Below are 14929 nucleotides of genomic sequence, written 5' to 3' on the forward strand. Positions count from 1 at the left end.
TATTGTGTAAATATCACAGTATATGCCTAAATAATGTAGCAAAGGAAAAGTAATTCCTGACACTAACTGGTGCTGAGGTTGTTAAAATCTTCTAGTCACGGATGACTTATTTTTGCATTGGATACTTATCTGGGAAGAAGATACTTCATAAAATATTGCTACGTTACCATCATCGATTAGGCCTAGCATTCATTTATTGTACATATATTAAGTTAGAATTGTTTTATAGTAGGAGACAATCAAAGGTGCTGAAATGGACAAAATCTTAACCTGGTTCAAAGAATGCGGATATCGTGGTTCACATACTCTGCATGTACAAATAATCTCATCAATAATTATTCAGGATATCAACTAAATATTTGGTATATAAATGAATGATGATATGAGGAAGACACCTGATTTTTTTTTCATAATATTCCTATTAATATTTTAAAAGATAATAAAAATAGTTATAACAATACTCGCGCTTTCATTTCGGGCGATAAATTGCGAAATGACCGTACCCCCGTTTAAGCCCCCACAAAAACCCAAATTCCCAAAAGTAAAATTGCCACCCAAGTTTTTCTGTTTATTAACACCCTATAGATGGCATTTAAACAATAAAATCGCTTTTGGCACGCAATTCCCACGGCATGACACAGTGAACCATACAACTGGCAACACTTAAGTAATGTTTTTTTTGACAAAAAACTGACATGTTTGGTCTTTACAAGGAAAGAAAATGGAAATTCTTTCATTTTTGTGGGAATTATTGTCTTGAAGTCAAAGTTAATTAATACGCAAATGAGCTAATTAGCATAAACAAAATATATTTTAATACGTAAATATATAAGCTTTAATTTGATACCAATTTTGTGATTTTATGTTTATATTTGACAGAGATATTGACATTTTGCCAATCTTTGTGAGATTCGTCTATTTTTGATTGGTTGCCATGGAAACAGCTTAATAAAGCATAGTGCAAATGAGTTATTTTTCTGGGAACATCTTTTTTCTGATACTTGGGAAATATATGAACACTGTGGTATCAGTGAAAAATTGTCGCGGGGGGGGGGGGGTGCAAGGTAGGTCCCACTGGCCCCCGGGCTATTGTTTTAGCCATACATATAGATTCCTCATTGTTTTTTTTTAATTTATTTATTAAGAAATGAATTATATGTTGTTGTATTCACAAACCTTTAACAATCCATCATGTTTTTTTTATTTATTTCATCTGACCAACATCTCCCCTCCATATTCCTCACTCCACTTCCTTGAGGCCTCTTATTGGGATTTCCGCTACTATGTGCTTCATTCAGATGAGTCCTTCTTATCATTGTTCCTTGTCAGTCATATACTGAGCAGGTTGTGCTTAACTGTTATGATCCATCTTACCTATGTTTGCATAGTTTTGCTTACTTGAAGAAAAGTTCCTAATGAACTCCAAACAAGCATCAAATAATGGATGGTCCATTCACCTACTCTGGATCCAGGTCAGTGTCAAAATCCTCAATTGAGATTCACTTGTTCTCTGGATCCTGCTTCATGTGGCCTTGTCTCTGTTTGTTATCAGCAATTTTCCTGTCACTTTCTTTTGTCCTTTAAGCTACAGTATTAGGTATTATTGGTACTACGATTCGCATCAACATTGTGCTGCAGGTCCCACGGTGTTGCCGGTAGAGCGCATTGCAGCATTTGGGAAATTTATGGAGCATGCTTGCCCGTTCAGCAGAAGTCACCGTTTGTATAAGAAAGGGTACATTCTTGGTTTCAGGCTTAGTTTAAATGAACAGCCTGTGTAGCTCTTGTCAAGTATACCTTGGGAAGGATAATGAATGGGTGGTCCTTAGCAGAAAATCTTTTACCGGCATAAATTGTATTATTTGCACTCTGAAGTGTTTTACTTTAGTTACAGGTTTGGTTGCCATATATTTTCAACTGTAATATACTGAGCCTTTTTTTTCTGGATCTATAATCCTGTGCCTGTTTTATTTATTTATTTTAATATACAGGGCATTATGGTATATCTTTAAACATCTAATTGTTCTCTTTTGAGAACTTTACAATGAGTATTGGAAGCCAGTTTGGCATCACTCAGGGTATAGTTATTCTTGTTATATATATATATATATATATATTGCTTGTCTATTTATTTACTTTTTGAAAGGATGTTGAATGGTTGGTTGTATAAATTCAAATATTTTGACCAGTAATCATAAAAATGCCTTGCTATAATGTTTGTTTCTAAAATTGAAGGGAAACTCAACCTCTGTTTTTGCTCCTAGACCCCTTTTCTCCATGCTGTTGCTGGATTCATAACCATCAGTCAGCAAAACATTTTTCATTCCAAAGTTTGGTGAGTAAGCCAGCTGAGGTTGTGCACACCATGACAAGATGCAGGAACGACCAGTATGGACCATGGTTTAATCACCGTCACAGGCAGAGTGCTTTTCTGAATGAATTCCAGCAAAGACGCAGGTCGTTTGTTGTTGGAAGAAGAGACATTGTCATCAGGTCATGCACCAGCCTGTATTCAACTATGGCCTTGCGTTGCTGATATGAGCTAGTTTTGAAATTGGCTAGGATTTCCTATCAGTCAGAAGCTGGCCTACATATTAGCAATCACCAAGTACAGATGTACAGAGTTTTTGGTCAGATGGTGATCAGATTAGGAGTCAAACTACACTCTTATGATGTAACTGATGTTTCATTGTCAAAGCGTGAAGGGTTATGCCATCCTACAAGGATGCCATTCTGTCTGAGAGTTGTAATGTATCCTGGGTTCCATTTCATTCCAAGCTTGCTTCATCTAGGCTCTCACACCCATTAGCCTTTGATCCCAACCTACCATGCGCTTCCTTGGACCATCTTTGTCTGGGTCTCAAAGGTTGCTCCCATAAGGATTTGGAGGAAACGCAAGATGCATGAGGGTGGCAACAGAGAGGAAAGCTGGATTAGTGTAGAAATGCCAAAGGGAGTCTCATATTTTCTTTTCCAGCATCCTTTTTATAATGCTTTTGTGGCTTGTTGAGAAGAGCTCTGAAACGAGTATATAGCGTATAGGGTTCGACACACTTCTTCTGCACCACAACAATCTTGATGCAAGAGCAATTTTGGCAAGCTGTATGAATTAGGGTGTATTTTGCAGGTGGACTAAACTGAATATTTGTGATGATGTTGTGTCAGGAAGATTTGTGTAGATATTAGAGAAAGCTGGACTTTATTATGAAGCATGCTTTGCCAATGTGTTTCCAATAAGGCTTGCCCGGCAAGAAGGGGATGAGATGTTCGGTTTAAGAAAATGTGGAAATGTTTTTGCTGACACCTGTCAAAAGATTTTGTTGGTGTGTTTGACAATAGTTGCACTACAGTTCCGCATTTCAATTGTTTGTGTCTTCACACCAAGCTGCCGTCGCACATAATGAAGTGAAGCAGTAGGTTGTTTCATAGTCATCTAGAAAATAATATGCCAGCTGGAGGGATGTTTAATTTTTCAAAGCATTCAAACCTCTTTTATAACCATAGTCTTTTGAAGCTTTAAAAACAATTTAATGTGGTTTGATTTAATTTAAACAATTTAATTTAAATTTAAAAACAATTTAATAATAATTTAATGTGGCATTTGAGCTTGTTTTGTAATTACATTTGTATTAATTCCTATTTGTGAAAAAGGATAATTCGTATCGACAGTTGTAGAAAACTTTATAAAGTGCAAGTATTGAAGCTGTCGCTTAGCTAGTGGTAGTTGAACGACATAACTTGTATCAGTAATACAATTTATTGACAGTCAATATTTGCATTTTTTTTAATTACAGAAACATTTTGTTTACAGCTAACAACCCAGCTTTAATTTCAGTATAACGCACACATGCATTTTTTTTTTTCAAGTTGCAAAATGCAATTCTCATTGAGTCATGAAGAATACACCGCTGTAAAGGCCTAGCCTGGCCTTGCCTAGCGCTGGATATAATGCCATCTTACTACACCGCCATCTTACTAAATTAGTCATCCTGACACCGAGCGTCTGCCATTCAGCCCGTCGCCTATACACGACAGATAGTCAGATATATGGGTTATGGTGTTCAACTACCGCCAGCGAAGTGATGGAATGGATGAATGCTGGACACCGGGATGATGTGCACTGGGTTAGGTCTCCACGGATAGAGGCCTAGCCTAGCACTAGACATAATGACGTCCCAGAAGTAACGCAGTAATGACGTCCCAGTGAAAAATGGGTTACAGAGGGCTGGACGGAGAAATTTGGATACTTTAATATATAGATGAAAATGATGATAACTCGCGATGACATTGGACATACAAACACTTAAAAACACTTGTTTAACCAAATTTTGTTTGTTTGTTTGTTTGTTATGGATTTGGTAGAGATTTTGATTATGCCATTATTAAGGATTGCGATTGATAGAGATATCCACAGGACAAACCTACGATTGATCTTCTGTGTCATACATATTCTTATCCATTGACCAAGATGTCCCTTGTGGCTTTCTGCGGTTTCAGCAGATCCCATTGTAGCCTAGACCTCATTAAATTTGCTGAAATAAATATCACTAATCTGGGTCAACAGACAGGAGTTTTGAACAATTTTGATGCGATTTCCTTTGAGTGCCAGTATTTTATTGCGTGGCCATAAGTATTTTTGAGGAATATGGTTGGTTACACATGACATCTTGGTGGATCTGTGGGGTTTTTTTTTTTCACCAACAATTAAAACTCGAGCAGCAAGCCTGTAGTATCCATGCTTGGTTGACCAAGACATAATGATAGGGGGATTTTTGCCTCCAATATCACACCAACAAGCATCCTCGTTTCGGCTTTACTTTAATTTACCTCATTTCTGTGAAGCTTAAAGAGCCAACCATGTTTCTCTTTGACAAAGATTCATACAAGGACCCTATACCATGGAATGATGATTAAGAATAAAGAATGGGACTCCACACAAAATTTCCACCTGTTCACAATAGATGTCTGTCTGCTGTATTCAAAAACAAAACTTTTGCAAACATTGAATGCAGTTGTCGCATCTTCCAAAGGATGAAGAAGGTTGGTTTAAAAAAAACTGCAATGCATTTCTGCACTTATCTTTGAACACAGCACTTTACTATATTACACTGCCTCGACCTTACAGCAGTCCAATTTCTCTTTATTATTACTTACTAGCAAATACCACCCGTCACTTTGCTGACGAGAATATGAAGAGGCGGGGGGGGTGAAAGAGGTGGGGGAGAGAGAGAGGAGGAGAGTGAGGAGGGGAGGGGGAAAGTGAGAGGAGAGGGGGAGCAAGAAGAGGTGGGGCAGGGCGGGGAGGGGTGGGGGAAGCGAAGACAGACATGCGGTGAAGCGTTAATTATGATTCGTGCCCTCTCCTCAAAATGATTCTGCATAAAACAACAGTGAAGATGGAAACAAAATAATTTCTGAAATATATTTTCTACCAGTCATACTATAAACACCGCCTGGAGATAAACATTGTCTGTAGACAAACACCGCTCGGAGATAAGCACCGTTCAGACATGTCCGGAGCCATACACCGTCGGGACACATCCGGAGATAACCACAGTCCGGACACATTCGGAGATAACTATAGGCCGGACACATCCAGAGATAACTATAGGCCGGACACGTTCGGCGATAACCACTGTCCCCAGTATCAAATAATGTGTGAATGCAACTCTCTGGACATTTATAAGCATTACAGCTGAAATTCAATAAGCTCAAGAATCTCTTCACCTGAGCCGAATTTCAAAATTTAAAATGCGGAATTGACCGTAGCAGCAGTTCCAACTGCTAAAAAAAAACAGTGTTCATTTTTCCAATTCGCACATTAACACTCCGGTCATCTCTGGACGGTGTTTAATATGACTGTGCTGGTTTGGCAAGCAACTAGCGATTGGTTATAAACAAACATCATCCAGAGATACCCAGAATGTTAAACAATGTTCGAATTAGACAAATGACCACTTTTTTTAGCAGTCAGAACTGCTGCCAAGATCAACTTGGCAGTTTAAATTTTGAAATTCGGCTCATCCAGGTGAAAAGATTGTAGAGGTTATCGCTTGTGTGGAAATTAAATAAAGCCACAAACACTCGGAGACGCCCGGAATGTCAAACAATGTCTGAATTGGACAAATGAACACTTTTTTTTAAGCAGTCAAAATTTGAAATTTGACTTGGGTTAAGAGATTCTAGAGCTTATCACATTTGCGGAAATGAACTAAAACCATTAACGCTGGCGTCTCCAGGTGTTTATAAGCATTGCAATGTATCCAGTGATTTGTAGGTATGAAGATGAGGCATTCGATGATCGTGAAATTATAGTAAGAGTGAGGAAAGTGAAAAAAAAAAAATTGGGCGCTTTATCATTAAGAAACTGTTGCAGCCTGTTCCAAGGCGAGGCACTGTTGAGCAGGTCAAACAAAATGGCGAATTAAGACCCCTGACAAGCTGACAGATGGCTAGCCAAGGATGATGCCTTGATAAGGGATAATTAAATAAGGCCATTATTTATCTTCAAAGGGGGTGTTTAAATTAACCCAAACACCCAATTTTCATTCATGCACTACCACGGAGTTCCCATAGTATTCATGCAAAGTCTGGGACTGCTAGATTTCATGGTTTTGGAGTTATGGAGGAGATGGATGGACAGACTGACACACACTGACATTTATTATTATAGATTAATGACAACATGCTGAGTAAATATAATGACTACCATGGCAACAACAAATAAGCAGGCACTGATCATGTGAAATTGTGTAGACTTGATCTAACTGCTGTAATTGGTGAAGGGGTTAGCCTTGGTGTTAGTATTGCATTGTGTTGAGGTTAGCCTTGTTAGTCTCCACTGGAATTAGCATGAGGATTATGGTTAGGGTTACGATTCCTGTTAGGATAAGCAAAAGGTTAGCGTTGGGGTCAGTACTGCACGTATACTGAGGCGACCCTTGTTACTGAGTGATGAAGTTTAACTTAACATGAATACTGCCTTGTCCAGCACTGTGTTTACCACTATTATGTTTAAAGCATTGTTTTATCCATGTCATTATACCAACTCGAAGCACCTGCTCCCTACGGGAGCCGTGAAGGGGGTCATTTTAATGCCTGTTTTAATCCATGGGGTCCCAGGATTACACACCCCAAAATGGTTGCGATTGGTTCAGCCGTTTTTGCAGTACCTGGGAACAGACGGATGGACATTTGGTGAATTATAGTAAGATAGTTGGCACCATGACCAAATTACAAATTCCTGTTCAAACCCATAGGGGGCATTACATCAATAGCGCAGCCATGCACCCAGCAAATGATGCCACCCCTCAGCCATGTGTTGTCTCGAAAAAGAAGAACAAGAAGAAGCAATGTCTGTACTGTACTTCAATTACATAAATTTGTTTTCTTATTAGTCTTCCTCAAGTTTTATTTAATTGCATTGGAATCGGTTCAAAATTAGGAACACGATGTATGTCCATTCCTCATGGACACATGACATTGTATTACCTCTGCACCTTTGTTCCATATTTACTGAATAGATTCATTCAGGTTTCCAGTGTGCATGATATCCTTCTTTGAACTTTCCTGAATATTTCCTCCATGTTCATGTCCATAATTTTTGGCAGGAGGCTCTTTTTCATTTTTTGCACAGTTGACATTTTCCTTTAGTGCTACTGTTTTATCAAAACGTTGGCAGCAATTTGCTGAGAACTTTGCAGCAAAATCGATACGTTCATTACTCACGTTTCGCTGTCTCTTTCACCACCATTTCAATCTTGCAGATTGTAACCGTCTGTAGTCTGGGTCAATGGACGGGAAGTTTTGAATGATGCTTTACAGTGCACCCCACTCTGGGTTCCAAAAATGCCAGATGGCTAAATGAAGTGCATTTCTGTTGTGCTTTGCTTTGTGATACAGTACAAATTGGTATCGTATTTCGTAGTACACTGTATGGCATATGCCCATTTATCTGACGCTCACGATATTGCACTGCATGTGACATACTCGCGGTGGCCTTTATACTGTATTCGAACAGTTGTTTTGTTCTGAATAGTCTCAAATTGCATTGGTTTATAGCATAACAAGAATATCACACTCATCATCCTGTCTCTGCCAGGCTGGGGGGAAAGGTAAAATATATTCTCAATTTTTGTGAATTTCAATGATTTTCAGAATATTTATACTGTGTAGTGTTTGATTTGATGAGAGTCAGCTGTATGTCTCGTGCATCACGTTAATTTGAAAGCATTCCATGTTTTTCTTGTTTCACACGGCCTGCTTGTATGGCAGATTATCAGTATGTTTAGATCAGCCAGGTGTACCTTTCAATCATGTAATGTTGATTTTTTTTTTTGCAATATTATCGTCCCAGAATTCACCTTTTACCCAGGTCACCCAAGATTTTTACCCAGGTCTTCTTCATCTTTATTTATACCCCAGTACCCATTGTTACCCCAAGCAATATGAAAAGTGAGGTGAAGCAATTGGTTCACTTTCTGTCTGTCCACAGACGTCAGTCTATGATAGAGGAATAATTTTGATTTCAAATGAATGTTATATTTTGAAGACGACCCTGCAGTTTATCAATAATTTGGCTCTGAATTCTCAAAATTGTACGGAATCTCGTCCCAAGCACGCATACACACAGAGGAGTAAAAGAATTGCTTCAGTCTGTCTGGCAGTCAAACAAAATTGAAAATCATTCCAACCAGGAAACTTACTGTTTTAAAGGATGTCGTAAAGGACACAAACAACAAGCACAAATAACTCGTGTAACGTGCTAAATAAATTGGTGTAAAAGACCGATAAATTTCCGAAAACGTTTTTGTTTCTACAACCTTTAAAATCTTTCTTTAATTTCAGTTGAATTATATACTTGCACACTGCGGAACACAAATCGCTTTCTTGGCACTTGTAAAAAGTTCTAATTTAGCAGTACTTGGACAAAATAATATGCCATTGTAGGTATGCCATATCAACAAATCCAATGTGCCACTCCCAGCGTTGGGTGAAGGTGTAGTGAAGTGTAAGTGGAAGGAGTATAGTGGGCGGAGTGAAGGGTGAAGTTAACATGAGTTAAATAGTTAGTTATTATGTTAACTAGTTAACATGAGTTAGTTAAACCCAAACTTCTTGAGCTTGGTCACCACACTTGAGGAATATATTCTGATCTGTAAGCAAGTCCCTCTTTTCCTTGAGCTGACATCCAGTAAATGTTCTGTTTCTTTTGTTTATTATCCCTGTAAGTGCATACTAATTTTCAATCCTTTTAAGAAACTGAGTGCCATTGGGGAGCGTTTATAAGCTTGTAACACTTTTGCAACTCCTTTAAAATAAAGTAAAAACCTTACTTGTGCATTTTAGCCTTTCTTTTATCTCAGGTGAATGGGCCTGCTTTGTAGGATGTTGCATTGGCACATTCTGTTCTTCTGGCATCTCATCCCCCTCTCCCCATTTTACAGTATTTCACTTTAATACTCACTTGGTAACAGAATTTAGTTAATGCTATGTGGAGGAATTTCTAAAATAACAAATTATTAATTGTTCATGAATAATCATGCTGAAAAATAAAACAACCTTTCATCGGTATTACTCGTGCACAGATGTGATGATAAATCCATCCTTTTGCTGGTTGGTAGTTCACTAAGTTAAGCAAAGGGGTAGTGCTGCTTGTTTGTTGATTGCTAGTTTTTGACGGATGTTATCACGAGGTTTATTTGTTCCACGCACTGAACATGTGTTTTTACAACGTCTGATCATGGAGGATTTGTCTACCACTTGATATAATCGTAGGCAATTTGTGTTCATCATGTGGTGTGTTGAACACCTGCCTGGCAGTGTGCTCGCGCCATTATAGCTTGTGCTCTGAAATGTTGCCGTGACATCCTATCCAGCAATGAGCACATCTGCCAGCCATGACAAAATGCAGGATTGACCTGGCAAGACGGACCGGGTTTTTACAGATTTTATCTGGTCGGGGGTGTGCGAGAACTGCCTCAATGGAGAGGGATGCAGTGGGGGTGGAAGTGAAGGGTTTGGGGTGTGGGGTACATTGGAAGAGCCTTGGCTTTCTGTGTGGTGAATTGGGTGATACTGTAAATCTGCTTTACCAGAGCGATGAAGGGAGGGGAAAAACTGAGTAGTGGGGGGAGAAGAGGGGGAAATAACCAAGCGGTTGTGCACGTGATAGTGTTATATTTTCCTGCCAGACTGCCTGGTTGATCTCTTGGAGAGAGAGAGACGGGGGTTTATCTCAGCCATGTTTCTATGGGCTTTTCTGCAAGTATTGTTTTGCGGATCAAGATAACAATGCCACTTTGTTGTGTTTGCAAATCTTTCACACGTGACAAAATGGTTACATAACGGAGATTCTGTTATATTGTTTACCTTGTATCGAAAGTTTTTACCATGGTTCAAAAGATTTCCCGATTCTGAAAAAGACACATTATGTGGGCTTCTTCCTCCTCACTGGATGCTGCTGTGCTTGTGTGGGTGCAGGGGTTCTGTCGTGACTGTGGAGTGCATAGAAAAGATTATCAGGAAGGACATGGTGGATCCGATCTCTGGTGAAAAGCTCACTGAAAAGGACATTATTTTGTTACAAAGGGTGAGCTTCACTCACACCCCTTCATCTCCCACTCTTCCTCCTCCTCTCCCCACTCTCACACTTTTCTATAAACACCTTTCTTCTCACTTCTGAACTCCTAAAAAAAACCTAAAATATATTGAATAGATATTTAATCGGCAAAAGCAAAATACCTCCTTGTATCATCGAAACATTATAATTTTTCCAAGTTCCTTAGACAACAAAGGACTTGCAGGAGTTGTTAATTTGAGCTTCTGAGCTGATAAACAGTCCAGCACCAAAATATCTGCCACATTGCATTGGTAGTGATGGTTTTCTTTGGCACGAGGTATCTGTGGATTCGCCGGCGCTTTGACCTTCCACACTATCGGAGAAGATTGATGGGCCTGGTGTTGGAATTCAGTTTGCTGCCTAGTTAGCGAGCTTCAGGTCCAACAAATGGTGCCACGGGTCTCACTTTGACTCGGCTATCCTCTCCTTGCATCGTCTTTGATATGATTGATGTCTTATGGATAATGCCCGACTCGGCGAATGGATATTATCAACCGCTTGTTTAAGAATGCGGGAGTAGAGCATCAAACATCATATCCTTTCTCTTGCCTGATATTCCTCAAATTATTCTTGTTGTATTCATTCTTTGCATTTTACCTTAAAGTTCACAGGCACAAAAATGTTTCACAAAACTATTTTTTTTAGTCTTCTTGGTACATCATGTAAAATTGCAATTTTTCGAGATTACTTATCCAACTTGTGAAAGTGAAATGCGCACGATCTCTGAATGTTTGTTTTATTGCGGTAAAACACGGGTCGGCTTGGTTATGTTCCCATCTGAACCTCCGGCTCATGTGATGTCTGCTCTGACACCTCCTTATTAAATTCTTCTTTATTTTGTTAGACTTTTATTAAGTGATAGCAAGAGATCAAATGAAGTTTTCAACGAAAGTGGATTATTTTTCAATTTAAAAGTCTGCCTGATGAAAAAAAAAATTAATCTATTTTCATTATTTAATGTTGTCAACGTCTTGTGAAGGCAATATTTCAGTTGCAAGTCAAAATTAGTTTATTTATCTTTAAATGTTCATCAGTCATGTCTTCCTAATGTTGAACTGACTCGAACTTCAAAAATGCATCCGATTGTAATATCATGTGTGTTGGTCTTAATTATTATGGACAGAAGTTTAAACTTTTCTTTATTATTATTATTATTATTATTATTATTATTATTATTATAATAAACACCTGATTACATGGATTGTATTTGTAAGTGTAAGGGCTAAAGAGTTGCAAAGGAGACGAACGGGTGGTTCACGGGGAGGTACGGGACATAGTGGTTTCGCTGCCAACATTCTGCCTACAACGTAACAGTCATCGTCCTCACAAGAAAACATCTTTCTTTTTTCCCTCACAAGGAATAAAGACTTTCCCATGAAACTTTGCACATAACAAAATGAATGCATGCATTGTGTGCATCTCACAAATGTATGTTCCTCACCGCCTCCAGCAGCAACAAAATGACGATTTACAAACTTGTACATGTACTTCCTTTTTCCGGTTTTGCCCGTACCCTGTTTATTCGAGCTTTAATTTTTGCACAGCACTTTTGGAGTCCTTTTATCTTGGCTCTCGGTGTACGATGCTCCTTCAGATTCTTATACTTCGATTATTTGATTTTCTTTGGGGTGGGTTCCATTTTGGCCATTTTTCTAGAGTCAAGCATTTCCCTCAGTGATGTTTTTCTTTAAACCGTTTGATTTAAATAGCAGTGTCTGTATTTTAAATTGCCTCCGTGTATGATCCATCACAGGCACGCAGCCACTGGAGCCGATGAGCACTTGTTTAGAACTTGCTTCATTCCATCCGAGAACTATTCCAGAGCACCGTGTTTATATCATTGCGAGGGTGTTACACCATCATAGATTGAGAGTTTGGTTTATTCTATAAAAGAGGGAGCAAAAAGAAAAATTGATAAACGGATTGTTTTTGGGCTCCTCAAACACAATGCCTCTGTTCACCAAAGTTTGACCACGTACTCCAACTGCAATTATTTATCTTGTATGGATTTGCTCTCCGTCATCCTATATAAATGGTGTGTTGCTTCTTGTGTTCCAGGGAGGTACAGGGTTCGTGGGTGCAGGAGTGAAGCTGGAAGCTAAAGAATCCAGGCCAGTCATGATGGCCTAACACTTGTGGTGACCCAATAAAGACAACACATGGTCAGATCTCTTCCGCAACACAGATTAAGGGGCTTTGTTGTTTGTTCGTTTCTTTTGTAGCAATGCTTATTTTGCTTTGTTTTGCAAAAATGACAGCAAGTCCAATCCTGCACAGAATATTTTGATGAACAGTTAGTAGAGTGGTATAAATCGCTTTATGAAAATGTGACAATATGGAACTATGGGATTACATTAGATACGTTTTCTCTCCACTAACAGGTTTGGAACCTGTCGTTACTGGAACATGGGCAAGGCTTATGCAGTTGTGCTCAGTAAAATGTTTTTGACACATTTCGTTGTCATCTTTGGTTTGAGTTATTTCGGGCTCTTTGTAAACCAGAAAAAAAGTAACTACTGTCGTTACTGGAACATGGGCAAGGCTTATGCAGTTGTGCTCAGTAAAATGTTTTTGACACATTTCGTTGTCATCTTTGGTTCGAGTTATTTCGGGCTCTTTGTAAACCAGAAAAAAAAGTAACTACTGCAGCAGTTGAGAATGTCATCATGGCCACTGAAATCTATACAATGCAACTCATATTTTAAAAAAAGCTGCATTTGTTGAGTGCAAGAGGAGGTCTTTTACTATTGTTTGCTAATATTTAGTTAAGATATACAGTATAGAACTTCAATACTGATTTTTCAGTTGTGTGTTTTTGGTGAACCAGGAAGTAGCATTGACAGTGGCAAATGTGTGACATTACAGGGTCTTTAAAAAAAAAGAAGATGGCTGTACTCTTGAGGTACATCAAGGAAAAAACATGGAGCATGGTAGCAAGTGGCAGTCATGAGTAAAGTTGTTGTATTTGTTCTTTTTGGTGGCTGCCCAACATGATTGCCAAAGCCAAATGGCTGGACGAGCAAGTTCACCAATTGACATTTAAGCAGTCCAGTTGATGACACATCTGCAGTAATGTCAGAGTCAATGGAACCGCACTACACAGAGCAAGAAAAACAGACGTGTTCCACTGTGGGCAATTTTTATTTTTATTCTTCCAGTAGGTTTGTGTAGCCATGCTAGTGTGTGCAGACAAGTGCAGGCACCATCCTGGAGTGGCACAAATTTGTTTGTGGGTGAAGGCATTGTTTTATTATCACTTAAATCAATTGAGGTACTATTTATACACCAAACGTTTTGAGTCCAACCAGTTTAATAAAGTAAATATAAGTGTATCCAAGGTTGTGCTCAACATCTCAGCCATCCTCCACTTTGTACCCAACCTTTCCATGCATTTCTGGAGCACGTGGCCAGATATCCATTCCAACCTCATCATGGGAGAGTTTAATGCTGGCAGCAGGACCGGCTTCTCCATTTCATGGTACTGCAGCCAAGTTCAAAGTGCTTCGTTTTCCCCTTGCATTACAGGCCGTAAGGCCTCTTCGACGGGTGCCTTATTCACACGTCGACGAACCATCCAATCTGTTTGGCTTCCAGTTTGACGACTGCTACTAGCCCCAGCTGCACACACCGAAGTTGCCAGAATCCAAAGCTCTTTAACCTGTGTCAAGGTCTTCCCTGCAAACAGTACAGGTGTTACTCTTAAACCTATGTAGACGAGTCTGGGAGAAAAACTGTTGTGACTCATTCTCATTGTGCTACATGTATTTTGGTAAAACGTTGTAATTTTTTATTTTGATGAATTGGCACATATGATTTCTAAATTGTATATCATTTAAGGTTGATGCACTGCATATAGTTAACACTTGTGATTGTAGCAATAGTATAACACATTAAAACCTTTTTTGAGTCTCTCGATAACAAATGGTCCTCTTTATCCATTCAAGTGAGTTTGGAATCCACTGGAATTCTTTTTCGTGTGCATCGATGGTATATGGCTCCAGATTTGGCTTTAAAAGGAACTGCGGAGGTTTTTCTTCTTCTTCTTCATTATCTGTATTCTGTGAGTCATAAAGTACCAACTGAAAAGGAGGACTTCATTTTCGTATCAGGATTAATGGTGTGCCGAGTCTGCCCTCCCCTGTCCCGCCCCACCACCCCCACAACCCTACCTCATCCTTGGTGTGTTGCATTGTGGATGGAATGATGTAATATTTCTAGATAATACATTTGGTTCATTGTAATTGCTCATCCTTGTATTCCTCTTTTCTCTCCCTGGCCATCAAATAGATTTTAAATGATTAAATCAAG

At 39.0% G+C, this 14929-nt stretch overlaps 1 protein-coding gene across 7 annotated transcripts in view; it reads left to right on the forward strand.

Moving 5' to 3' along the window:
* Nucleotides 1-14707, forward strand: part of NOSIP (nitric oxide synthase interacting protein) — a 124427-nt gene extending 109720 nt beyond the window's left edge. For 5 of the 7 annotated variants that reach the window (XM_085884160.1, XM_085884157.1, XM_085884156.1 and 2 more), the window contains 2 exons: nt 10483-10591; nt 12680-13200. In XM_085884160.1, coding sequence (XP_085740286.1) covers nt 10483-10591; nt 12680-12751 — 181 coding nt within the window. In that variant the 3' untranslated portion in view covers nt 12752-13200. Of the gene's footprint in view, nt 1-10482; nt 10592-12679; nt 13201-13486 lie in introns of those variants that run through there. The other 2 variants (XM_085884162.1, XM_085884161.1) reach the window with 2 other exon arrangements.
* The last annotated feature ends 222 nt before the right edge of the window (nt 14708-14929 follow it).

This window comes from Eptatretus burgeri, chromosome 6, assembly GCF_056783735.1.
Source record: "Eptatretus burgeri isolate ZD-2024b chromosome 6, Ebu_testis_v1, whole genome shotgun sequence".
Classification (NCBI taxonomy): domain Eukaryota; kingdom Metazoa; phylum Chordata; class Myxini; order Myxiniformes; family Myxinidae; genus Eptatretus; species Eptatretus burgeri.